The 27,533-nt window shown below is 36.3% G+C and overlaps 5 protein-coding genes across 6 annotated transcripts in view; 4 read left to right on the plus strand and 1 right to left on the minus strand.

Moving 5' to 3' along the window:
* The first annotated feature begins 7,969 nt into the window (after window positions 1-7,969).
* Window positions 7,970-13,010, plus strand: LOC126790319 (protein NSP-INTERACTING KINASE 3). 2 transcript variants are annotated; one of them, XM_050516510.1, is made up of 11 exons: window positions 7,970-8,743; window positions 8,967-9,099; window positions 9,216-9,287; window positions 9,452-9,595; window positions 9,695-9,766; window positions 9,882-9,941; window positions 10,030-10,127; window positions 10,218-10,364; window positions 10,932-11,273; window positions 11,927-12,318; window positions 12,473-13,010. In XM_050516510.1, the coding sequence occupies exons 1-11, from the start codon at window positions 8,626-8,628 to the stop codon at window positions 12,788-12,790; spliced, it is 1,896 nt and encodes a 631-aa protein (XP_050372467.1). In that variant the 5' UTR covers window positions 7,970-8,625; the 3' UTR covers window positions 12,791-13,010. The 2 variants fall into 2 exon arrangements, with proteins under 2 accessions (XP_050372467.1, XP_050372468.1); XM_050516511.1 differs by having other exon boundaries at window positions 10,227-10,364.
* Window positions 13,011-13,215: 205 nt separating this feature from the next.
* LOC126792484 (ADP-ribosylation factor GTPase-activating protein AGD5-like) lies at window positions 13,216-14,367 on the minus strand. Its single transcript, XM_050518898.1, has one exon. The coding sequence runs from the start codon at window positions 14,365-14,367 to the stop codon at window positions 13,216-13,218; it is 1,152 nt and encodes a 383-aa protein (XP_050374855.1).
* A 1,916-nt stretch (window positions 14,368-16,283) lies between these two features.
* On the plus strand, window positions 16,284-19,466 carry LOC126790179 (protein trichome birefringence-like 2). Its single transcript, XM_050516331.1, is given in 6 exon segments — window positions 16,284-17,408; window positions 17,634-17,741; window positions 17,743-17,824; window positions 17,921-18,111; window positions 18,230-18,388; window positions 18,605-19,466. Coding segments are annotated over 6 exon segments (1,839 nt in total). The 5' UTR covers window positions 16,284-16,452; the 3' UTR covers window positions 18,948-19,466.
* A 1,793-nt stretch (window positions 19,467-21,259) lies between these two features.
* LOC126790180 (purple acid phosphatase 17-like) lies at window positions 21,260-22,959 on the plus strand. Its single transcript, XM_050516333.1, has 6 exons — window positions 21,260-21,493; window positions 21,592-21,748; window positions 21,840-21,950; window positions 22,119-22,243; window positions 22,390-22,586; window positions 22,687-22,959. The coding sequence occupies exons 1-6, from the start codon at window positions 21,260-21,262 to the stop codon at window positions 22,898-22,900; spliced, it is 1,038 nt and encodes a 345-aa protein (XP_050372290.1). The 3' UTR covers window positions 22,901-22,959.
* A 2,051-nt stretch (window positions 22,960-25,010) lies between these two features.
* The window catches only part of LOC126790034 (purple acid phosphatase 4-like), a 2,908-nt gene continuing 385 nt past the window's right edge, over window positions 25,011-27,533 (plus strand). Inside the window, exons 1-6 of the mRNA XM_050516158.1 lie at window positions 25,011-25,432; window positions 26,323-26,479; window positions 26,601-26,708; window positions 26,823-26,950; window positions 27,089-27,285; window positions 27,371-27,533. The exon at window positions 27,371-27,533 is cut by the window's right edge and continues 385 nt beyond it. Of these exons, the coding sequence (XP_050372115.1) occupies window positions 25,208-25,432; window positions 26,323-26,479; window positions 26,601-26,708; window positions 26,823-26,950; window positions 27,089-27,285; window positions 27,371-27,533 (978 nt within the window). The 5' untranslated portion in view covers window positions 25,011-25,207. The remainder of the gene's footprint in view (window positions 25,433-26,322; window positions 26,480-26,600; window positions 26,709-26,822; window positions 26,951-27,088; window positions 27,286-27,370) is intronic.

A 27,533-nucleotide genomic window follows, 5' to 3' on the forward strand; every position in this document is an offset into this window, starting at 1 on the left:
ATTTCTAAAAAAAGTTATTTAATAAAACAAGGGTAATAAAAAGTAATTAGCAACTTGGCAGTTCCATATGCCAAATTGTTTTAATTAATAGAGATTGAGATAGTACTACAATGTGATATCACAATTACCATATTATTTTGTCTCTTAAAGAGTTTTAAAGGAGACATGAAATAAAATCTCCAGCCAGTGCTGGTTGGTCGATGAACTTAGCTGAAACGGTAGATCTGAAAGATACAGAATTAGGGTCCCATTTGAAACTTAGAATACGGGTTGTGTTGGTTCACAAATTGCACTATGGCTTTTATTTGTCTTCTCCGATCCATCTCATCTCACCAAGTGAATATTGACTTCTTACGAATTCATTTCTTTAGAGACAATCAATGAAGTGTTTAATTATACTTAAATGACAATTAAGTGACTTTCCTAACTAACGAGGGAAATTTCACTTGGGTGCGGAGGAAGTATTAATAATTACTCTAGATTGGTCTAGTTGGTTTCAATTTTTGGGCAAGTTAGGTCACTTTTTATCTGCGTCTGAAAGAAAAAGAAGTCATATATCCCATGATTCCCATCTAACATATTTAGTCCCCACTCATTTTTCAACCTTCTTAAACACTTGGGCTAATGTCAATTCCAGGTAGGCAGGTACATATATGATATTCCTTTGATACAAATCACTCAATTACTGCTGGTAGACTTACCTGAGTGATTTCGATGACTCTATTACTTGTTCATTTAATTTTTTGTTTTGTTTTAGAAACTATCTAATAGATGAAGGGAATATGTGACATGAGAGGATTGAGAGCTATCAAGTATGAAGCATATGAGTGGAGTTGCTGGCCCAATACAGTGGGAACTCTTTCTGCTGTTCAAGTTATGCCCAATGGGCTCATGGGCCAGAACTAGATTGAATGGTTCAGACTGGAAATGTGGAAACAAAATTACAAATAGTGAAATGCATACACAATGGGGTCAGACATTTGATGGTCATCTTTACAGCTATTATGATATGTCATTTTTTCACCAACATCCCAGAGAATAGTTGTAAGATGACTAAGATCAATTAAGAATCTAAACAACACAAATGAACTAATTATGTAACCAGTAAACTTGTAGATGTTATAGAGTTACTGATATTTCAGAGCCATGAGCTACAAGACTAATCAATATTGAAGATAAATACGATTCACATAATGAACTAAATAACAATTAGCATTGTACAATACTAACTTCATCGACTTTGACATATGATCTACTGGTCCAATATGTGGCTTATGAACGTTCTGTTGTTCTCAATTATGTACCCAGACAAAAATCATTTCTATCTCTCTCCCTTTCTGCTTGGTTTTTTCAGAAAAGGTTGGAGTGGTTGAAGATACTAGCAGCTAGTAGGTAGCCTAGTACTCTTGCATGCCCAAATTCTCTGATCTTTCATTCTTTCTGATCTGGAATGAGATTGGATTATTAGTTAATCAAACAACTCTGAAGCAAGTGCGCGCATGCAAGTTAGGTTTAGTTAGGGATCGACTTAGCTATTTTTTACCATTTCAAGCATTACCTGCTTCATGACGCTACAAAGTAGAAACCCCACTGAGGAAAATGAAACTGGAAAAAAAAAAAAAAAAAAAACTGTTCAGTCTGGGACTAACTGGTCGAGTATCATAAATCAAGGTCCCCTTTTTTCGCTCTCTGTTGAAAGCTGAACACAAAAGTTTGAAAAGATGTTACCTAATCATGATTAATTAAACATGCCGGGGCCAAACTCCTGTTGAAACGATTCCACTCCATCTTCATTTCTGTTTGCAGATCACTTTTCTAAGTCTAGACACTAGAAGGGTTTGGTGGAAGTTGGAAATCCAGTAAAAAGAAAATCTTAAGATTAAGAATATATAGCAGTGGGAACGATTAACTCATCAAGGTATATATGAAATATGTACATATGTATGTTCAAACTTCAAAGGATTATGACCTAACTAATTGGAAGTGTAAATTAAGTCAATCGTAAATTAGCGATGTTAATAATATGCTTGTTTTGTTTTCGGACCAAGGTATTCAAATTGACAGTAGGCAGCTCACCAATTCAGTAACATTATGAACTGTATGTGGCTATTCATCTTAATACCCCAGAGTGATACTTGTGCTGCTTAAGCGTATCATGTAGCCTAATACATGCATCGGCGGACCGAGAGGGGGCCAGGGCAGCTGCCCCCACTGAGTTTTTCAAATCTGTTACATAAAATTTTCATATATGACATTCTCTTCAATCCTTTGTCATAATAATGCCCCCACTCCTTAATATATTCCCATTAAGAGCATTGAAAATGCACAAGTTTATATACTAACACTTATGGCGCACAGATATTCAATAAGTGTAAATGATAATAAAACACCGGAGATTGGTTTTGTTCATTCATCTATTAAGATATCTAGGTTAATTGTTTGGTTGTAATGTAGACAATTTGATTATCTAATTTGCCTGGAAATTTTATCTATTTAGGTGTATGGATTATGTTATATAGTAGTTTGCCAATAAATTTTCATACAATCTATTCAGATATATGAATATTAAAATAGTGCCATACATCAGACTTTCATTGTGAAATCAAAAAATTTCGCCCATTGTCACATTTAATCCTATGTCCGCCAATGAATACAAGTGTAGTGGGTTGGTAGAGTTTTGTTTAACGGGGAGTGCCTTGATTTGAAAGGGAAAATTAACAATGGTTAATAGGGTAATAAAGTGAGGAATTCATGTTCCCAAAGCGACCAAAATACTACTTGGAACTCCAAAGCATGGTCACAAAATTATTTATGAATGAAATGAAGAGTATTAGGTGCATCACTAATAATAGATTAGGGGAATATTCAGTTTTCCCAATGCGACAAAAATGCTCTTGGGTTTAGGGTTCTAAACTCATAAACTTGCATAGGAAACTACAGCACCTCACGGCATCAACTTAGTATTATAATTGGGGCGCCCATTCTGGGAATCTATGTCTCTTGCTCTATATTATATCCTACATTTTCATTATTTAACTATCGAATTGTATTACAGTCACATCAGTTATATGTTTAGTTCTTATAACCTAATGTTAAGTGGATTTAAGGTCCTGGTCTTCTTGCTTGTTATTGACAAATTAGCTGATCTTAGTAGCTCGGAAAAATGACGTTCATTGTGGGTATAAACTATAAGGTATAGACCTGAGCTTAAAATCAGTTATATGTCGCCGGAGTTTAACCCTTGTAGTCTGAATATGATATTAATACTCTAACAAAAAAAATGGAGCTGTTCATGATCGAGTAACATGCTTTACATGCAGTTCTTGCGTAATGGTTGGTAGATTATTGTACGCAATCTACAATTATCACATAATCTGATATGTTGTCTGCTTTTCTTTCAATTATGTCTCTGGTTAATACCTTCCAATAAACATCACTTTCAAGTAATAGCTACTACCAACTTGAGACACACATTCCCTAATCTGAATTTCCAGTGTATGGAATTAATGATAAGTATTTGGGGACACATAGTTGGTTTATATATATAAATAATATATATATATATATGTGTGTGAGACAAACTTCAACATCTATATATGTGTAGCGGATTCACATAGAACAACACTTTTAACAAGGCTGACAACAAAACATAAAAGAGCTTTTTTCACCAACAGTCCTTCAACTCTGGTGTACCTACCAATGTGATACCCCAACTCTTAATCGTACCAATGTGATACACAGACTCTAGTATTGCTATCATTGAAGTACTTCCGTCAGTTTTTTTCAACTTTTCCGTTATCTTGGTGACGTGGCAGGTACGTGAGGCCCATAAAGAGGGTTAAAAGACAAAATTAACCTCATCTGAGAGGAGCAATGTTTTTCCCGCCCTTTACCTTGAGAAAGACACCCAACAATTCCAATTTTGGCGCCAATTTTCACTCCATGCTCCTTAATTTGTGTCTAATATCTAAACTAAAGAACTACCGCCAACCAGTCGACCACAATCTGATAAAACCTAGATCAATCTCATTTTCTATTTTTACCCTAGCACTTGTTAAACTAACAGAATAAATATATAAATTTATATGGAACATCTCATTTCCACAATCTCATAAGAATATAGAAACACATAACTTAACGAAATTCAACTACATGTACCATTAGTTCTTACAAGCAAAAATCATGGCAGATCAACATAAAAGGTGGCAACTAATGGTACTTAAACATGTATTTGAATTTCGTTAAGTTATGTGTTTTTATATTCTTATGAGATTGTGGAAATGAGATGTTCCATATAAATTTATATATTTATTCTGTTAGTTTAACAAGTGCTATGGTAAAAATAGAAAATGAGATTGATCTAGGTTTTATCAGATTGTGGTCGACTGGTTGGCGGTAGTTCTTTAGTTTAGATATTAGACATAAATTAAGGAGTAGAGAGGGAAAATTGGCGCCAAAATTGGAATTGTTGGGTGTCTTTCTCAAGGTAAATGGCGGGAAAAACATTGCTCCTCTCAGATGAGGTTAATTTTGTCTTTTAACCCTCTTTGTGAGCCTCACGTACCTGCCACGTCACCAAGATAACGGAAAAGTTTAAAAAAACTAACGGAAGTACTTCAATGATAGCAATACTAGAGTCTGAGTATCACATTGGTACGATTAAGAGTTGAGGTATCACATTGGTAGGTACACCAGAGTTGAGATACTGTTGATGAAAAAAACTCAACATAAAATAGATATCACTAAAATTAAACACAATCTAGTTTAACATCTCAATGATCTCGTAATCACATTTCTCCTCTAGAAAAATAAAACCATGCTAATGCATTAACGAGTCATTCATACACATAATGTGGTACTTTCGAGACATTGTCTATGTTAAATTTTGAAAATTATTAGAATTTTCGAGATTACAGGACACCAATTAAAATGATAGATGATCTGATGATCTGATGATCATACGAACGAAGTCTAATTCTGGAATCGCCAATGTCGGACAGAGAAGCCGGATCGCTGGGGCGAAGGGTTTTTGGAGAGATTCTCTTGTACACGGGAGCTAACGAAGAATAAGGGAGGCGGTTTTGGTACATGCAACTGATGCAAGAACTTCTCCATACCACAAAGTCCACAAACAGTACTTCACATGGCTTTCTCTGTCTTCAATATTCCTCTACTGGCTACTGTAGCTGCTTAGCATGTGACCAAGCCATGCCCATATACTCGACTAATCATACCCGTCGATGGGACCATCTCATATTCTCATCGTGCTATTGAGGACTGTTCTATCTCTTAGTCTTTTCAGTTTCCATGACCATCCCTCCTTCCCCAGATTTTCATCTTTATTTTCTTTAAACCAGAAAACATTTCAGTCTCTGCATCCCTTTTTTCTTCGGTGCTTGTTATTTCTTTGCTCTTTTGGTCAGAAAAAATGAGTAGCAGCACTCTACCCTGTTCTTTCATAATATTAAAACCGCAGCTCCTAGCGAAAATTCTGTGAAACTTCGAAACATAAGAGTGTTGTCATTTGTTAATCACTTAATCTCACACAATGAGTTAATCCAACGAGTTAAATTTCAAAGAGCTATACACTACTTTATTAGATTTTAGGGTTTAAAGTTCAGTATTTAGAGTACAATGTATATATATAAGGATAAGAGATATATTTTAGTTCAGTTTACATACTAATCATTCTAATTAGACAAATCTCTATTTAAATACTGCTAGCTTCTACTATGAGCGGCAACGTAGCCGTTCTACTATTTTGGGTTTTCAAAAATCTAATACTATCCCCCTTCATCATGTCGTCTCTCCTTTTTTCATACCTACACCTCTTCAACGATATTGCAAAGGTCTCTCAGTAGAGATCACTCTCCAATGGAGAAATGTGTTTAAGTTGTAGAATAAACAAGAGTTTAAGAATAATTAAGCTTAGTTTTTAAAGAGTAGTTATATGTCGCATGCTAACTTTGAGTTTTTACTCATGGTTTTTTACTTGTGTTTTATCACAACAGATGAGTATATAATATCTATGAGTATTTCATTATACACCCAATTTTTTGACCCCATTTTAAATTAAACTCACTCTCACTTTTAGCTAAACTATTAACTTTTATTTTAAGAAAAATTACACAAATTGCCACAATTTAAATCTGCTAAACATATATAAGTCAACTTCAAAAAATAACGTCAACATTAAATACCTTAATTATAGATATTTTGAATTGTAATTTCATTAAATTTGTCATAGTTGCCTAAATGATGGAGTTTTCCTAATTGAAATGTTTTAATATATTTTATTTTCATCAATCTAAACTTTTTAATTTAGAGGTATTTAAATATTTTGCCTAACTAAAAACTGATTTAGAATATTTACCTATATATTATGATTATATTCTCTCGTCAACCTATTTCTTAGGTATATATATATATATATATATATATATATATATATACACGCATATTATACCATTGTAAGTTAACCATGACTATTCAATAGGTACCTGGATAATAGATTTTTTGTTAAATATTTATTTGTTCTCTCTGTTAGATTACTTACTATATTATACCTATAGTTGAGGGAATAACATATTACATGCATTTAGGTTAAATTATATTCTCACTTACATATTAGCTATTTTGTAGGTAAAGTGTGAATTTCATAGCGTATTTTCCTATCATGCATTTGATATGAATCATATGAGAATAGACCAAACAAGAGAATAAGAAAATTAAAGCACAAAAAACATACCTTACAAGTATACATGTTTGGCATACGTAGACAAACACTACACGTGAGTTTAGAAGCTAAGTAAAAACATAATCACAAAAAGTATTATGCAAATTCCTTGATCTAATCACCGACCATTTTCTTTTCTTTATAAACTCTTGTTATTAATAGACATAAGAACGAAGTATTGTATGCATGCTTGCCTCATACTATTTCCTACAAGCAAGACGAACGAACATATTCTATTCAGATTTTAAAACCAAACCTGAATTATGTATATAAAATGGATACTGTTGAAATCAACATATATTGAAATATATGCTCAAGTCAATAATTATCCGAATTTAATGGTGTAATATATTATGGTAAAATCAAAACAAATCAAGATTTTAGCATCATGCTTTAAATTCAAATGGATGATAACAAGAAAATAGTGAATTTCAATTATAGTCAACAACTATATTCATGGAAGATTTTTGTCTAATATTAGAAGGACAATATAGTTAATCAAAAATAAAATGTATGAGTTTAGTTTAAAAAATGTGCTCAATTATTGAACTTATCTCTAATTTTCTCAATATCTATTATAGTCACAGAATAATTTATAAAATATAGTATGTTTGTCATAAAAAAATCATTCTAATTAGACCACTCGTATCACTTCATAACTTACTCGTTAACATTCTCGTTATTCTATAGTAAAATCTATTTTGTTTGAACTTTGAACTACGATTGGATTTTCTTTTTCCTCGATAGGTTACTAACCTTGATGTATTGAACAGTATTGACCAGGTACATTTCTGGCAAAAGTTAAACTCTTTCTCATTCCAAGTAGTAGTTTATCAAGTCTGTAATTACAGAAAATTCACAAACTTTCTGATTAAACAAAAAAGATATATTCCATCTATATCCAATCCTCTTTGGATGAGTCCAAATATGATCACAAGATTTCACCTTGGTTAATTGGTTGGATAATACAATAGGGCTAGTAGCCTTAAACACGATTATGGAGCATTGCCCCCTGCAAAAGCTTTAACAGAATGCGAGTATTATAACCTACTAAACCTAGTGTTGGTTCAAAAAAATGATAACTATGAATATTCCAGGACAAAGGCCAAGACAATCCAAGCACGTGAGTCCCTGTCCCTGTGCGAAGACATCCCATTGTTCTCTCTGATCAATTCTTTCAGTCCAATCACCCATTGCTTGTACCAAAGCTTCAACTTTTACTCTCTCTCTCTGCTTTTCTTTTACCTCTAAATTAAAAAAAGGCCTGAAAATTTTTACTGGGTGCTTCTGCATCTCTTTGCATCTGTAACTGTGTCCCAGTTTGGCCTTTTGCATTGGCACTTTTCGCGTGTAGTTTGGTTCTTTCTGCGTGTTGATGTTTTTCACTGACCATCTTGCTACTACTACTTGAGATAATGGTTTTGAGTTGAACTACAACATGAACAAGTGAGCTCAAACTAGTTAGCCAACATCACACCCACATGGAATTTGTGGGGATCGTCCAAGACATATAGAAATCTCCCACCCACTGTTTTCAGATCTCTAGGATCTTTTGAAATCCAGGTTGTTTGTTTTCTCGAGGAAATTCTCATCTTTTTGCTACTTGGCTCGGTTCCTATACTACTCATTATTCTCGGTTTGGTTCAAATAATAGAGGGATTGAGATTTTAGTATCTGAGTGTTTGTATGTTCAGAAAGTCTGACTTTTGTTTGAAGTAAGAGCAGAGTTGTTGGGACCGTGATTCTGAGGCTCCAGTTGTGTCTGGATAAGGCAAATATCATATACATTCATCGTGTGGGAATGGATTGGTTTGGTTTGTGGTGTTCCTCAATAGTGCCTGCTGGTTTTTGATTTTAATGAATAGAGAGAAAGAAAAGAGAGTTCTTTTATGAATATGGGTGCATTTAGTTGTTGTGTGATGTTGTTGTGGAAGGTGGGTTTACTTGCATTGGTATTGGCTGAGGCTTCTTCTGCAACTCTCTCTCCTACTGGTGTAAATTATGAAGGTGAATACAATTCTCTTATGTTCTTTTTTATTTGGTTTCTGAGGGATTTCCTTGTTTGTCTTTTGAATTTTGTTGAGTTAATGCTTTGTGAACTACCCACATTATAGCTTTGTCTGTCTTAAATGGGTGGACTGAGGAGCTGAAGCTTTATTTCCCCTTCTCTTTCTCTTTGTTGTGGAATGTCAGAGATTAAGTTTTATCTTGTTTCTGGAAATGTTCACAGTTGAAGCTTTGGTGGCCATAAAAAGCGATCTGATTGACCCGCACAATGTTTTGGAGAACTGGGATAGTAGCTCTGTAGATCCTTGTAGCTGGAGGATGGTTACTTGCACACCTGATGGCTATGTATCTGCTCTGTAAGTTCTGCTTCCTATTTTTCTCATGTCAAAGAAGAATAAACATAATAGTTCATTCTATTAGCTTATGTAAAGAACTCATTTTTGATTGAATTATTGTTTTTTTTTTGTATTAGTGGATTGCCTAGCCAGAGCTTGTCTGGTATCTTATCTCCTGCGATTGGGAACCTCAGTAACTTGCAATCTGTGTAAGTTTAGCCTCTACATTTCTATCTGAGCTTTTCTTTTGCCAAGCTCTTTTCTGTGTGTTATGTGTTCTTTATGTCTTCAGCAGACTCCTAAATTTCAATATGATTTAATCTTGTTATGCAATGCGTTTTAGTTAATCATTAAGGATGTTTTTCTTTTGTAGGCTGCTTCAAAATAATGCAATTTCAGGTCCTATTCCCGCTTCAATTGGGAATTTGGAAAAGCTTCAGACACTTGATCTCTCAAATAATATATTTTTTGGTGGCATACCCGATTCTTTGGGCAATCTAAAGAACCTGAACTATTTGTGAGTTTTAAAAAGCTTGATATCAGCTCTATATATACAGAACTATGGCACTCAAATTTATTGCCGACTCTTACGCATTTCTGTTATTGACCAACATAGGCGGTTAAACAACAACAGCCTTACAGGATCATGTCCTGATACCCTGGCCTCCATAGAAGGTCTCACTCTAGTGTATGTCCTTTCACCCTTCCACTTATTTGTCCTTCTTCTACTGCATACCACATAAGAAAGCCTAGGACCATAACTTGATGTAGTTATTCATCATTTTACTTCAACGTTTCTGTAGGGACCTTTCTTTCAACAATCTCAGTGGCTCGTTGCCAAAAGTATCTGCAAGAACTTTCAAGTGAGTTCACTGGCATTTGATTCCTTAGCGCTTATTCTGTTATTATTATTTTTTGAAGTCTCTAACTTCTTTTCTCATTTCACGACAGAATTGTTGGTAACCCTTTAATGTGTGGTCTGAAGGCTGCGAACAACTGTTCTGCTGTCTTGCCAGAGCCGTTATCTTTCTCACCTGATGCTCTAAACGGTACGTGTGCATCTTCCTTTTTGTCCAGAAACATCCCAATGACGCACTTTGATGACAAATGCATTGATGTAATTTTGGTTTTCTTCCTAGCTCAATCAGACTCTGGGACGCAACGCCACCACTTGACTGTAGTCTTTGCTGCAAGTTTTGGTGCTGCCTTTGCTGTCATAATAATAATTGGGTTACTTGTTTGGTTGAGATACAGACACAACCAGCAGATATTCTTTGATGTCAATGGTAACATTCTGTACTTCATTATTCTGTTTATTGTGTCCTCTAATGTCAGTAATATAGTATCAATTAGTTTTGACAGCTTTCCTAATTATTACTAAACAGTGCATTTTTGGTAATCACTAAAATGGGGCCAATTGAGTGTTCTTCCAACGCTATCACCTAGGAAGTTTTTGTAGAGTGGTGACTTGTGTCGTTGTAAATGATAATTTCAGAAATCTCAATCCAAACTGTGGTCACATTGATCTTACCATTCTTAGTTTACCAAAATATATAAAAGCTTTTGCATCATAAACAGTGGGAATTAATTTACAGGAAATAGATTGTTAGCTAGGCAAATGAGGTAACAGTGGGATTGTAATCTATTAATACAATCTGATTTATGAATTACCTACTTTTTTCCTTTTAAAAATATCTTAATCCGTAAGTTCTGAAATAACTCCTTCGGTAGAAACATTATAATTGCGAATTATAATAAGAGCATATTTTGAATATATCTTTTCATGGAAATACTGATTATTTTTCTGACTTTTCATTATATGTGCATTATTAAATTGATGGGTTATGTGGCAGATCAATATGACCCTGAAGTATGCTTGGGTCATTTGAGAAGGTATACATTTAAGGAGCTTCGGACAGCAACAGACCATTTCAACTCTAAGAACATTCTTGGAAGAGGTGGCTTTGGTATTGTATTTAAGGGAATTCTGAATGACGGGACAGTGGTGGCAGTTAAAAGGCTGAAGGATTACAATACTGCTGGTGGTGAAATTCAGTTTCAAACTGAAGTTGAGATGATTAGTCTGGCAGTCCATCGGAATCTTCTGAGGCTTTGTGGGTTCTGTTCAACTGAGAATGAAAGACTTCTTGTTTACCCTTACATGTCGAATGGAAGTGTAGCATCTCGATTAAGAGGTTTGCATTTTCCTTAAATTTACATCTTAATGGGTGCTCATTACCTTCTGCTGCATCCTCTTCTACTCATGTTATGATCGTAATTTGTTTGCATTACTACCTTGGAAAGATGATTGTTACTTTGATTATGGACAGACAAACAATCACACCAGAAATACTGCCTACGTATACCACTGCTATACTTTCACCATTGATACTTTACCATCACCAAAGTCACTTACATATACTGTCTAGCCACTCATCTTTTCCTTTATTTCAAGTTTCCGGTCATGTACCATATGATCATATGGATCCTTATCTCTAGCAATAAGCTGCACTGCGACGTACCTGTGTTATTAGTTCACACAATTTTGATTATAGTTAAGATAAACACAAATCTGATTAGAAGTATTGGCGCACTTGTTTGCTTAAAATTTCAAAATGGTTACTCGGAATGAAAAACTTCTGAACAGTCACTAAGTTCATCACTGGAAAGTGGAAACTATGTCTTATGTTGATTTGGGCTTCCATCCTCTGATTCTCTATTATATGCCCTCCTTTTATGTATTCAAGTCAAAAGGAATCTTGTAGTTGACTTGGCAATGTTCAAGCTCTTAGTTGTAATTCTAATCCCTATCGAGTAATTCTATATTCTTCTGCATATCTTTTGTCAGATCATATTCATGGTAGGCCAGCTATAGACTGGGCAAGGCGGAAAAAAATAGCCTTAGGTACTGCCAGGGGGTTGGTTTATTTGCATGAGCAGTGTGACCCCAAAATCATCCACCGTGATGTTAAAGCAGCCAATATTTTGCTAGATGAAGACTTTGAAGCAGTTGTTGGAGATTTTGGGTTAGCAAAGCTTTTGGATCACAGAGAATCACACGTAACAACTGCTGTGCGTGGCACTGTTGGCCATATCGCTCCAGAGTACTTGTCAACTGGTCAATCATCAGAGAAGACTGATGTATTTGGGTTCGGGATCTTGCTCCTGGAGCTAATAACAGGTCAAAAGGCTTTGGATTTTGGAAGAGTTGCAAACCAAAAGGGTGTAATGCTTGATTGGGTGGGTACTCTCGCTCTCTCTCTCTCTCTCACACACACACTTTGCACTGCCCCATAGGCATAAATTCATCATTAATAGATATATTTGCAAGAAATATGTTCTGATCAGAAAATATAAACTTCTACTTACATAGTTAGGCGTAATACACATGCAGGTTAAGAAGCTTCATCAGGAGGGGAAGCTAAATCTGATGGTGGATAAAGATCTAAAAGGTAATTTCGACCGGATTGAGCTTGAAGAGATGGTTCAAGTGGCATTGCTTTGTACTCAATTTAATCCTTTGCACCGCCCTAAAATGTCTGAAGTACTAAAGATGTTGGAAGGGGATGGTTTGGCCGAGAAATGGGAAGCCTCACAGAAGGTTGAGACGCCAAGATTCCGATCATGTGAACACCCTCCTCAAAGATATTCAGATTTTATAGATGAATCTTCACTTGTGGTAGAAGCTATGGAGCTGTCTGGCCCGAGGTGACAAGTAGGTTTTATTTACATGTTACCACTTTCTTCGCTAAGTTGCACAAGTTCAAGATGAGAAATATCTGATTGTTGATAGCTGTTCAATGAATCAATGTACGTATTTAATATGTAAAAAAGAGAAAGGTAAGTGATGTAAAATCTTCTTTGTTGGAAGCTCAATTCCTTTGATTGAGATTCTCACAGAAACTTTGGTTTTGCATTAGAAATTAATTGTCTGGTTGCTTCCATAGTTGTGAACTTGTAATCAATTGGAACCATTTTATCTCTCAAAATCATAAAATGAAGTAACCACCGAGTCACCTAGAGATGAAAAGGAGTTGAAGGAGTGGTCTGTAGAAATTAGTTACGAACCACAGTACGGGTGAAAGAAAGGGGAAACAAGGTGGTAACAGACATTGGATCACCACCCATCTTAGGTCCTCACTGTTTTGCGAACATTCCTTGTGTTAAAGATGAGAAATCATAGTCTATTCCGTTTTGTGTTGTAGTAGAAGTTGCAGCAGACGATGAAGCCGGTGACTGAGTTTTGTTCACTCCAGCAGTTGTCAGGCCATTAACTGGGTTAGTTTGGGACATAGAATAAAAGGTATACATCGAATATGGAACACAACTTCCTATTGGAACACAACTTCCTATTGGAACACAACCCTGTCCATCTGCAGGCATCATCATTCTGGAATCTTGCAACTGGTAACCAATGTTTGGCCAACTTTGGGCTCCTAAACTTCCATGTGACACAGGTTGTAGAGCATTGTCAGCAGACTTAGGTGCAGCAGTCATGAGAAGATACTGCTGCTGAGCCAGCATTGCGAGCTGCTGTTGATGCATCCCGTACGGTGACGCCATGTTGGACTTGTCGAAAAGACTCATAATATCATTTTTAACATCTTTCTTAGAATTCACTGCAACAGGTGCTAATGGCTGTGAATCTGCAAATAGATCTTCGATTCCTGAAGCAGGCTTGCTACCGCTCTCTGCTGCTTCCTGTGGACTGCTTCTCTCAAATTTTGATGCTTCATAACTTTCACTGGGACTATGTACTGAGAGCATGTCAAAAAGGTCAGTGGCAAAATCAACTGTTGGAGCAACTTTTGCTGTTGGTTTCACTTCTTCACGCTGTGGAAGAACATTTTGCGGTTCTGGGACATTTACAACATGTTCAGGCGCTTTAGGTGGTTTTGGTTGTCCATCTTTAGCAACCCATCTCTTATCTTCATACTTCAAACGAATAAAATTTTCAATGCCAAATCGAGTTCTGTCATAGTTTGGAGGTAGTTCTACTTCCCAGTAACTATTTGCCTTCGCATTTCCCATTGATTGAATGAATGTAACTTGCTCTGGAAGCCAAGTGTCCAAGGTAACAGATCTCACCTTGGATATGTGTACCCCGAGACTTCTGTGAATCCCAGAACAGTGCATGCATACAAAGATACCTAAGTTTACACTCGCCCATCTTGGACACTTGGCTTTGCAGTCGGCACATTCTCTATTCTCTGGTAGTTTAACTAGTGCTTCCAGTATCTTTCGGTGCTTGTTGTTGAGCTCCTTGGTGACATTGGCCTTCTCGTTCATGATGTTTAAAGATGTAGATAATGAAATGCACCGGCACCATCCATGAAAAGGGTCCTCTATTTATAGAGGAATACAAATGTAGAGTCCATTATAAACAAGGAAGCATAATCCTATTCTTACTAGCGGATTATATCTAGCTAGGAGAAGGTACATTCCTTGTTCGACTAGGTTAACATCTCTTAAGTTGACTAAGCAAACATAGGTTAGTTTCCTACAACACGACCCCATCATTTAACAATTTTCGAGTGATCAGATATTCGTTGTCCGGCGGCCTTTCAACAGCAGGCGCCCGGTGCAGATGGATGCATACTGTATCACTCCATATTATGTTTATTATTAGTTCTAGTTTGTCATTAGCTTCTGAACCTTGTCTGAATAACAAAGCTCTATAAAATTTTGTGTTTGGACTCGTACTGTGTCTTGAGTCAAGAAGCTACAAACTAGGCACATTGTTTCAAATCTCCAAACTCACCTCATCTTCAATCATAGTCACTTGTTGAAGATTCAATCCTCCATTAGTACAGAGTTGGTGGTCAATGCTTCTTCTTCTTCAAAAAAAAAAGTCATTCAATTCGATCCGTAATTCTAGTGATCAGTAGTTGCTTAATTTCCTTGTACAGATACAAAGTCATTAAAATTTGCGTTTTATTCTCAGTAAATAAGGCAAAAGTGACAGATATTTATACTTTGTATTCATTGCAATTTCTATTTGCACATACATTACAATCTGTCATTTAGGTCTAATCTATTAAATCAAGCTTTAATTGACAGCCAGCTACAGGCTCTAACATAGTAGTTCTACTGTTCTAGGTTTCGACGCTTGTTCACATTTTTCTGTCCTAACTTCCACTCCAAGAGACTTTACTTTGTAATCGCCTCCCTTGTAAAAGCTCTAACCCATGCTTCAAACTTTTTCAATAATCATTAAGTATTTAAAAATCTACACCAAGTTTCCGCTACAATAGTGTTTCAGAGTATTGAAAATTGGAAAACATAAATTTGGTGTTTTTACATGGAGAGATTTGAGAGTAAATGAGAGAAGAAACAAATATGCCGAACACCCAAACTTTGCACACTCATGTCCATCTAAGGACGGAGCCAGGATTTCATAATAGATTGAGTTAAAAAAAATTACGATTATTTATGAACTATATATAGAAATTTGGGATGAGTTAATATTTAAAATTTAGCTAGAAAGATAAGTTTTTTAGTAATTTGAAGTGAGCTATATAGCCCACTGTAGCTACGTCCTTGTGCCCACCATTCTAAATCTACATAATGTGTTTTCATTCTTCTTCTTTAATCATGCTTTAATTATAATTATCAATATAAATTTATAACACTAAATTATTATTTATTGTAATTTTTACTTAAACATAAAAAGAAGATAATTTTATAATTATAAATTATTATCATTTAACTATAATTAAATAAGAAGACGTAGATTTAAAAGAGTGGAAAAAAGACTCGTTTAACTATAATTAAATTTGAGGAGTCTGCAAATTTGCTTCTAAATGAGAGAGTGGAAAGATGAAGGTGAGGGCTGAGAGCACTCGTGTTTCATGGGTAGCGTGTGCCCGCCACCTGGTATTCATCACAGTAACAAATGTGTAGCAGACATCTCTACGTGTCATAATCGTAATGGATAAACTTATCGGTCAGCACTAGGTCCGGAGGTTGGACCCGCCACGTGTCCGGCAATGTGTCGGCGGGAACCCAATTCGTATTTGTGTCGCTGTTTCGGTTCCGGACAGTTAATAAAGAAGAAGGAGATGAAAGCCTCACCAATCTGACCAACCTACCCTTCACAAAAGCGAAAGGTACTTCACAGTTGTCTGCAATCGAACTGATATAATTGAACTTTCACAGCTCCTCTGTGAAAGTAGAAACTATCTCTGTTCCAGCACTCTGTTTCTTTCTCTCTACTTCTGCTCCTCTTTGTTTCTTTTAGATTTTTCAACAAAATGAATGGACTACATTTCTCGCTTCAAACACAATCCCTCTTTGACTTGATCGAATTCCATCTTAGATTTTTCTGATTCCCTCTGCGTTTTTTCTTTCTTTGCATGCGTTGGTGCTTCAACCATGGATGTCAAGAAGCTAGAGCAATTGTTCTCGCCTCGAAGGAAAGTGGTTTCTGGTTTTAGTTTGGGAGTTGGAGCCTCTCTGATTGTAATCGCCGTACTATTTGTGTCTTACTCGTTAAAGACTGATCAAAGGTTTAATATTCCTGGTGTCAATTCGTCTTTTGTTTCATGGCCTTTCTCTTTTTCAAGTACGGAAAATTCTGTTACTTCAGACATGCAAGAGTCTGTGGGCTTTAACAAGAGCCAACTGGGGAATTTCACAAAGGAAGTTAAAGATGGAAGCTCTGGGGTTGAAGAAGGAAGGGTGGAGCAGAAAGATGGTGAGTTTGGTTCAAAGGGGGGAGGGGGTGTTTTGGGGACTGATCATTTGGGGAATTCCTCTGAGATTTTGAATAATGGAAGCTTGCTAGTTGAAGGTAGAGGTGGGAAAGAGACAGTTTTGGAGAAGCCCCGGCTGGGAAATTATACAGAGGAAGTTAAAGATGGAAGCTTTGGGGTTGAGGAAGGAAGAGTTGAACAGAAAGGAAATGACTTTGATTCAAGAAACTCCTCTGAGATTTTGCAATCTGAGAGCTTGCATGGTGAAGGTGGGAAGGGAAATGGAAACTCAAGCCTGTCTGGGAAAGAAGATGTGCATGCAGAAAGAACAGTTGAAGGTAGTTCTTCAAAGAACTCTAGTATTGGGGATGTTAAGGTAACAGAAGATCATCAAGGAAATTTGACTCAGGAAATCGGGATCACTGATTTTGAATCTCAAACTTGGGAGATGCCTAGTGACTCTGATAAGAAATGTGATATTTTTTATGGTAAATGGGTGAGAGATGATTCAAAGCCATACTATCCTGGAGGTTCTTGCCCACATGTTGATAAGGTCTGGAATTGCCACTCAAATCGAAGGCCAGACAAAGGTTTCCTTAAGTGGAAATGGCAGCCGAATCAGTGTGATATCCCAAGGTACAATGCATTTTTAGTTCTTGATGATTTTGGTGATTTAGAGCTGAAATTAATCAAATTAGTTTCGAGTTATCTAATGGCTTAATATAATGGTATATGATTGCTTTTTATTTGCGTGAAGTACTGGACATAGTTTGAACTTTGAAGTCTCACATGCAATTCAGGAGTCTTTGGGGACTCTCATATAATTATGTCTTCCCCTAAACCTTACTTTCTGATTCCCAGTTTGAATGCAACTGATTTTCTGGAGAGATTGAGAGGAAAGAGGTTGGTCTTTGTGGGGGATTCACTGAATAGGAACATGTGGGAGTCCCTTGTGTGCATTCTTCGTCAGTGTTCGGCACAAGAAGAAGGTATATGAGATTTCTGGAAAGAAGGAATTTAAAAAGAAGGGGATATATGCATTCAGGTTTGAGGTGAGTTTATATGCATTGCATTTCACATTTTTTTGCTATAAAAGTATTCTTCTGAATGAAGAAATCTTAACTGTCCATGTATTGCTGCACTTGTAGGAGTACAATTGTTCTGTGGATTTTGTGGTTGCTCCATTTCTTGTTAGGGAGTCCAAGTTCACCAGAAAAAACAGTTCGTTTGAGACATTGAGGTTGGATCTGATGGACCGGTCTACAAGAACGTATTGTGATGCTGATGTTATAGTTTTTAACACTGGGCATTGGTGGACTCATGAGAAAACATCTAAAGGGTAAGTGTTCATAATTGATTTGTTAAAGTTTCTGATCTGACAAGATTAGTTACAGTGTTCTACCAATCATAAAATTAGGCCAATTACAATAATTCTTGTCATTTTGGTGTTCTAACAGAGAAGACTATTACCAAGAAGGCAACTATGTGCATCCAAGGCTCAAGGCTCTTGATGCATACAAGAGAGCTCTCACCACTTGGGCGAGATGGGTGGACACATATATCAATCCCAATAGGACTCGGGTTTTCTTCAGAGGATATTCACTCACCCATTTCAGGTATAAACAATTTATGTTGTATCTTTTCTTTTACTCGCAACTAAGTTTTTTGCTCTAATGTGATGTGTGGTAGTTGACTAGTTGGAGGTATCTATATCTGGTAGCAGTATAGAACCGTTTAGTAACCTTATGCAACCTTTAGATACTAGGTTTTCCTCTTGCCATTCAAGAATTTGAAGAACAAGTTTTTGAAAACTGTTTTTGATGTAAATGCAGTGGAGGGCAGTGGAATTCAGGTGGACAGTGCCACAAAGAAACAGAACCAATCTATAATGAGACTTATCTAACACACTACCCTTCAAAAATGAGAGCTCTAGAGTTTGTACTTAAAGAAATGAAAACTCCAGTGACATATCTTAACATTAGTAGGCTCACGGATTATAGGAAAGATGGACACCCTTCCATTTATAGAACGATATACAAGACGAAAGAACAACAAATTAGAGCTGAACAGTCACAGGATTGCAGTCATTGGTGCTTGCCGGGGGTTCCTGATACATGGAACGAATTGTTATACGCTTTGCTATTGCAGACTGGATGGGGATCAGGGCAGAAATGAAAAGGAATTCTTTTTTATTTCTTTGTTCCTTTCCGTTTTTAGGTAGCTTACAATCCTTGCATGCTGATTCAGATGATGTATGTAGGGTGCTAATATGCAGAGTAAACATATGCATGTATGTATTTTATTGGTACCAAACATATAAAAAATACAGTGATGAATTCATTTGTGGTTGCAATTTTGAATTGATGTTGTCCATTCATGCTGATCCATGTCACAGTAGCATCAATTTCTGTTTTCAATTTTATTCAAAATCCATATTTTACTCCAGCATAAAACAATTAATGAAGAATGCAACACAACAGATTCATAAAACAGTAAAACACACTACACACAAACAAAGAAAAACACAGGCTTGAAACAGGTACACATGGATTATATTTCCATGCTAGGACTATAGACTTGAATAATATTACAGAAGTTAAGACTCATCACTGTGTGTGAGTCCATGCCGATTTATGACTTGCCGGTTTGATAAGCACTAGCCAATCATTCTGCTACCGCTGGATATGAAGTTGCTGTAGTTAGCAGCAGCTGGTGACTGAGCTCAGACAAACTGTTGGAGTGAGGTTGAGGTATAACCTCACTCCATTGCCAAAGCTTTTAAGGCCCATGGATGTGTTCTTCCCAATCTGCTTCCATATATCAGATTGGAGAAACTGATGATAGCTTTATGAATCCATTGGGGCCTTAAAGAATCAGTGGAGGAATTACTCTCTGGCTATCGGCCTTATATAGCGGAAGAATATGAGAACTAGTGAATTGATCTGTAGCAGAATGCTTGACAACTCAATTACTCCACTATAATATCAAATACAATCTTTTAAAACACCAGCAGAAGTAGCCCCAGATGACACGAACTTGTTCCCATGACATGACCATCTTAACCCTTCTCACTTAATTCCCAGGCTTCTTCTCTTTAAACTTATGAAATCATAGAAGGAGACTAATGTCAATGTTAATGAAAACTTGGAAAGAAACCTGAATTACTTTTGTTAGTGTCGATACTTTTGATTGTGTGGAGACTTGGAGCGTTATACTTTATCTCAACAGTGAATCCACTAACTCATGCTTATCTGCTGCGTCTTCCAACTCAATTTCCTCTAAAATCCTATTTAATTTAACACTAATCACTTGGTTTTGGGCAGCTAAGCCAACCCAACTTTATTTTCAGTTGGATCAAATGGATTCCAACTTTCCAAGGTAGCTGAGAATCTACTTAACATTACAAAATCCATCACTAATCTTTGTGGGTATGTTCTTGAGGGACGCTCTCCCCATTATTAAAAGTCTTTTCTTTTTAAATTGGAAAGTGACAGTTTATGGGTTCCCTGTTGATTCTAAATGGATATTTATGATACTGGGATTACTGGCTAGCCTTGATCACACTTTTTAATGAGTTTTATGCAAATGTAAAATGTTAATGGTGTCCTATTTATAGCAGTTATTAAGAGCATGCAGTACCCTCTACTCATCAGGCTTTCTGTTACTGTCTTTTCTTTATACAATCCAATACAGAAAACATCTCTGTACTTTAAGTTTTCTAAGAGATTCTTCGATTCCCTTGACGATATCTAACTATTACATCTCATTTGGTCGCACCATGAAACTAAGAAGTCCATCTGAAAACTGTTTATATTGCTAATAGATCAATCAAATGATCGATGAAACTGTGTGTCTATGATTATAAACGTGCACACAGTTAAACCAAATACATATTTAGATCATGAAATGTAATTGTATAACAAAAAATTGTTGCTAACTCTTGTACTATGGTTTTCAAATTTGTTACGTGAACTCCTTCCAAACTCAGTAGCCCGATAACTTGCGCTATAAGTTAAATCTTCAAAAGGATAATCATTATGTCATTAAGCTTTACCGTATGTGACAACTGTATGAGCAAGCAGGTTTACTCCGCATATGATATATGTAATTTGGTTATCTTACCTAAGTTTAAAATGGCATGGGTGTATAGATCCAACCATTTGCTTCCTAAAAATAGTGCACGTAGTCCTCAAAAGATGGCCTGCCACTGTATGTTTGTGAGTTATGGCTTGGGACCTAAACTAGGAGTCACCCCAAACTTGGTGATCAAAATTTGCTCATGAATACAAGCATAAATGCAACCCAGGCCTAGCTCTTAATTTGATTAATCATTTTTATAATATTTATTTGACAAATTAATACATTTTTTCTAGTATTAATTTGTCTTCATTTTATAACCCAGTTTGTCCTTCCTGCACTTTGATTCCTTCCCCTTGAAACAAGTTTCTCCAATTAAATTTTATTCACCCCCATCTCCTAGAAAAGCCATGGTACTTAGCAACTTGGCCATGGTTTGTCTTAGATTTGAAAGAACCAGAGATTCACGCCTACATTTAATTTTGGTAGTGTTACTGTATTGCATTACCTCGGAGAGTAGTACGAGTTTTGCAGAGCTTCAGAGATTCGAACATTCACTGAAAGATGATGGCTCAGTTAGATTTCTGGTTGTCGGAGATTGGGGCAGACGAGGTTTCTATAACCAATCCAAAGTTGCTTTGCAGGTTCGTAAACTTTGAACTCAAGAATCGTTAAGTGCGTTTCAGTTATTAAATTGCTACTGATCAGTTGTTTTGTTCTTGGTATCACATGCACAAGACAGATGGGAAGGATTGGAGAAAAGTTAGATATAGATTTTGTGATATCAACTGGAGATAATTTCTATGGGGATGGGTTAAAGAGTACAAAGGATCCTGCATTTTTGGATTCCTTTAAAAACATTTACACAGCTAAGAGCCTGCAAAAACAGTGGTATAGTGGTATGTTTGAAACTAGGAGAAACCATTAATTAAAACAATTTAACCTCTTCCTTATAATCGATCATACTGAAGATTTCGTGGGTGCTTGCAGTTTTAGGAAATCATGACTATAGGGGTAATACAGAAGCACAATTGAGCCCCGCCCTCCGAAAGATTGATAGTCGATGGCTTTGCCTGAGATCATTTATTGTTAATGCTGCAGGTAATTGCATATGTCTCATTGTACTTAACACCATGCGTACACCTCTTTGTTCATATATGAAGAACAGTTCTCAGGTTTTTTATCTGTTTGAACTTGCTGATTTATCAGAATTCCGATAATAAAGAAATTGAACCTTCGTGTTAAACTTTAATGATGTAAGTCTTGCAGATATCGCTGAGTTTTTCTTCGTGGACACTACTCCTTTTGTGATCAAATACTTAGTTGAGAAAAACCATCAATACGATTGGGGCGCAGTGTCTCCCCGTGGGACTTACATTACTACTCTTCTAAAGGTGAATTACAATTATGTGGTAACTGCAATTTGTTAATTTCTATCCACAGATCATATGAATTAAATGATTCCCATATTCGAGTCTTTTTTACAAAAAGACCTTGAAAGACAACATTAGGCTAATACATGCAACATTTGATTAACAAGGATTTAGATACGGCATTGAGGAAGTCGAGTGCCAAGTGGAAGATAGTGATTGGTCACCACGCAATCAGAAGTGCTGGACATCACGGCGACACACAAGAGCTGGTGAGGCACCTCTTGCCGATGCTCAAGGCTCACAATGTAGATATGTACGTGAATGGACACGACCACTGCCTGCAGCACATTAGCAGCCTCAACAGGTACACTAAGTTATACCCAGAACCCTAAATACTATGAAACGAGATCATCACTGTCTTCAAGTATGATTAACATTGGGATCGTCGAACTTGATTCTTGCAGTCCGATCCAGTATTTGACAAGCGGAGCGGGTTCGAAAGCATGGAGGGGCGATATGAAGGAATACAATAGTATGGCCTTGAAGTTCTTCCATGATGGTCAAGGTTTCATGTCTGTGAACTTAACCCGGTCGGATGCTGTTATCGTGTTTTATGATGTTCTAGGCAGGGCTTTGCATACATGGAAGCTCAATAAGCAGCTTCACTCTTCTTTCTAATTAGAAACAATGTACATGCCTAGCTGGACCTTTTTAACTAATGCATGTGTACAGATTTTTGTAAATAGAAATGGATATAATCAACTACTTACTGCTGATATCAAACCCTTGTGTGAAGCAGACGTAATGCCTTACAGTTCGACACGAACTTTAAACCCCTAGCTAGTGTAATACATATATATATATATATAATTTAGTTGCGTCAGTCGAATATTATCATTCTTCTATTGTTCGTAGGCCTAAACTTCGATCAGTTGATGAGTCAAATCTTTATAATTGACAGGTTCAATGATGATGAAGGTATAAAAAGCATATCATAAAGACATACGATATCTCATACGATAGTGACATGCATGATACATGTACATTTAGAGCTAGGTACCTACTGAGGAGATAATAACTGGGGGTGGTAACTTGTTTGGGTAGTCCCAACCAAATAATGCCGATCGATCGATGATATGTGTTCCATCAGTACCCATGTCTTTCATCTATATATCCTTTATTATTTATAGTAAACAAACAAATGCATGTGACAAGTAGAACGCATATAGTTTCGTACTTATTAATTCGGTGGTAGTATCTTCCTTAATTTGCAGTTAGTCAGATCGGTCGAGATAAGAAATCGGAGCGTCCAGCATGGAGAAAGCTGTTTCATCTACTCAGACTAGATTCCATGAGAATTAGACGGATAATTGTATGACCATTGTTCCACAAGAAATTCTCATGTGTTGTACCCAGCCAATTATATTACGTTATGGTCTAATTAACATGCACGCGGTGAAAATGACAAAAGTTTATTTACATATAAAAACCAATAAAAAACATTCACATTAAAAATAGACTAATAACATTAAGGATGTACGACACATGAAATATGTGGTCGGTATATATAATAATTTCTCTATATTATTTTCACGTGATTATAACTGGTCAATATATAATTAAAATTACATCGTGGATTTTAATGTCGTATATATAAAAAGTTTTAATTTACTTATACTTTGTTGTTAAAATAAGCTTTTCATACACAATTAGCCGACCACTTCTACGTACGTTGCTTTGGTTACCTAAGCTTCTCTAAAAAGTGGGTGGCGGATAAGAAAGTAGTTAGTGGAAAACGTGACGCATATCACATTAATCATTTCCGAGAAACTCGATTGAGATCTTGATAACAATTCATAATTGAGTGCATCCTGTATAATATATGCTGATACGCTAGCAATGCGAAATCTGAATTTTAGAACACAAAGGCTTTTGGATATCGATCAAGTTCCATCGATCAATCATAAACCATGTTTTGCATGTAAGCAAATGTATTTGTATATTAATATGTGTGAGCAAAAACAAACCACTTTAGACAGATTAAGTATGGATATGAATACTGTGGATGACGGGAATTCAAAAGAAGAAGGATTCCCATGCTCCATATATTGTGGATGTCAGAGCCACTTGGTCTAGCTAACTCTTCAAAATTAGCATGCCCCATGCCTCTCTTGATCTTGTTCAAACGTTAGTATCTGGCTACTTGTCATCATTTTGTCAAAACAATGAATAATAGCATGCCACTGTCGGTATCAAGTATATATGATTACCAACATTTTAAAAAAGATTCTTACATTTTCAAGAAAAATTATTATGGAGACAAAGTGTGCATCTATATATCGACCTTCAGATTAATTCAAGTAATTGTCAAAACATAAACTTTAATTCATCGCATGTTTTACCCCTGTTCTTGATCAGTTATACGAGCACTATTCAAAATTGACATTGAGTCATTGAGTCTGGACTGAAAAATTATAATAGAACCTATCTTTCTATTCAATCATAATGTAAGAAAAACCCATGTACGTTCCAGGCTTCCAGCTAGCTAGTTAATTAGGCTTAATCAAGATTATCCAAGTTAGAATATACATAATGACTAATGAGCTTCATGAACAACACACAATATGTGACGTGCGCAACGAGATTTAGCATGTGGCAAGATATGTGAGGCCTCTATCTCCATGATGGAGTGGGGGATTGGATTATATACTGTGCGTCAAAGATATATAGCTACAGCTTTTCTTTATACATAAAGAGGTGAAGAGCTTTTGTCACTTTGTGCATAATTGAGCGTTAATTTCATGTGTGAGCCTCACAAACGTCGTGCTAGTTCTATTATTCTTTTGCAGTTCAACTCGATCGGGTATATATAAAGAGGTTCCCTAGCTAGCTTTCTTTGCTTCAGAGCTAACCTAGCTTCTTTCTCTGCATCCATACTCATCTTCCCCGCCTAAACTTGCTTGCTTGTTTCTGGCTTAACTAGCTATGGGAAACAAGGCGACCATGAACAATGAAAGCCTGTTGTTCTTCTCTGCTCTGTTTATTGTACTTGTAGGCTGCTGCAGCTTCTCATCTTGTGCAGCAGACGCGGATCATGAGCTGCGACGGCTGCATCACGCCTCCACGAAAGCCGACGGATCTCTGAGCTTCTTGGTTCTTGGAGACTGGGGAAGAAGAGGAGATTACAATCAATCCCGAGTTGCTGTTCAGGTACCTCTTAATTAGTACCAGCTCATTTTGTTAATTAGTTACGTATGTGTTGATCAATCTATTAGTATACGCACTCAAAATCTACATAACTATACATGATAGATCTTGTTCGTGATTCATGAAAATCTATCTGCTTATCTTTTCGATCTATTATTTCTCCAGTGAGTCGATAACGTACGTATACCGGTATACGTCTCCTTTACCAAAATTATTACTCTTGTTCTTTTGTTTTAATTGTTAGAGGGATTATTCCATGCAGATACCTTATGCTCTCCCATATTAATACTGAGATAGTGATATTATTAACGCTTGACGACAGGATTATTCCATGCAGATACCTTATGCTCTCCATATCAATACTGAGATAGTGATATTATTAACGCTTGACGACAAGTCTATTGTGTGGTATCCAATTATCCAATAATACATCTCGGCTAATTTTCTTCACTGGCTAACGTCCAAAATAATGAAGCACTATTAGCAATCATCATTAATAATCCATCTACTTTTCAACTAAATTGAAGAAAAGAACAAAACAAAACAAAAACAACTAACTTTCAACACAGAATGTGAGATGATCGGTTTAGCCACCTACCAAACTTTGGTGCTTGTTTCATGCATGTATATATGGACTGAGGACCAAGCATGCCCCCATTGCCCCAGCTTTATTTCCAGACAGATATAATGGTTATGTATCATTCTCAATCAGTTTCATATCTCGATCTTACTCATCAATAATGGTTTTGCTGGATTGCACTATTCGAAAGCAACAATCATGTTTTCCACTATATATTACCTTTGGCCTTTTCAAGTTCAAACTGTATCCCACTAATTAATTTAGGTAATATAGGTAATACTGATTCCCTGCACAAATTGAAATTTGTATGTAGATGGGAATAGTTGGAGAGAATTTGGATATCGATTTTGTAATATCCACTGGCGATAACTTTTACGATAATGGATTGACGGGCATCGACGATCGGGCTTTTGAAGAGTCATTTTCCAAAATCTACACAGCTCCTAGCTTGCAAAAGCAATGGTATAATGGTACGTATGTCCACATATCCCATATGAACGTTGAGGCGCATGATTAAGGACAAACTTTTAGAGATTAATCTGAAGTATCAAGTATTAATCTAATTTTTGGTTATTAATCTATTGTATTTAGTTTTGGGTAACCACGATTATAGAGGTAATGTTGAAGCACAATTGAGTCCTGTGCTGAATGGATTGGACAGCAAATGGCTTTGCATGAGATCCTTCATAGTTGATGCAGGTAAAATTCCACACCGTCTTATTAATTAATTAATTCAGTTATAAATTAAGCAACTGATCCTGTGCTAAATAGATAATTGATCAAGATTAGATGTTAATAACTGATCCTGTGCAGACTTTGTAGAGTTTTTCTTTGTGGACACAACACCATTTGCAGACAAATACTTCACTGACCCAGAGGATCATGTTTACGACTGGAGTGGCGTATTACCCAGAAATGAGTACCTCTCAAATATTCTCAAGGTAATATATGTACGGATGTACCTACGTTCTAGTTACTCGATCAAACTATCTAGCTTAGTGGAAAGATATATATAGTACTGAATTACTGATGGAGGTGACTGAAACTGATCGAGTATATATGTTCCGGCTTTGGTACAGAATGTGGATTCAGCTCTGAAAGAATCGAATGCGAAGTGGAAGATCGTGGTTGGTCACCATGGAATCAGAAGCGCAGGAGAACATGGTGACACTCAAGAGCTTGTATCCCAACTTCTTCCAATTCTTGAGGCCAACAATGTTGATCTTTACATCAATGGGCACGACCATTGCTTACAACACATTAGTACTCCCAACAGGTCTACTTTACTTCAATTGATTTGTATTGATTAAGCTTGACAATATATGCATGGATTTATTTGAAATATTTCGTTCTTGTTCCAGCCCGATTCAGTTTCTAACGAGTGGAGGTGGATCGAAGGCATGGAGGGGCGTCGTAATGCCGTATGATCAAAGTGAAATAAAGCTGTATCACGACGGACAGGGTTTCATGTCAGTGCAAATCACTCCAAGCCAAGTAGATATTGCATTCTATGATGTATTTGGT

The sequence above is a fragment of the Argentina anserina genome, chromosome 4, assembly GCF_933775445.1.
Source record: "Argentina anserina chromosome 4, drPotAnse1.1, whole genome shotgun sequence".
Taxonomy (NCBI): Eukaryota; Viridiplantae; Streptophyta; class Magnoliopsida; order Rosales; family Rosaceae; genus Argentina; species Argentina anserina.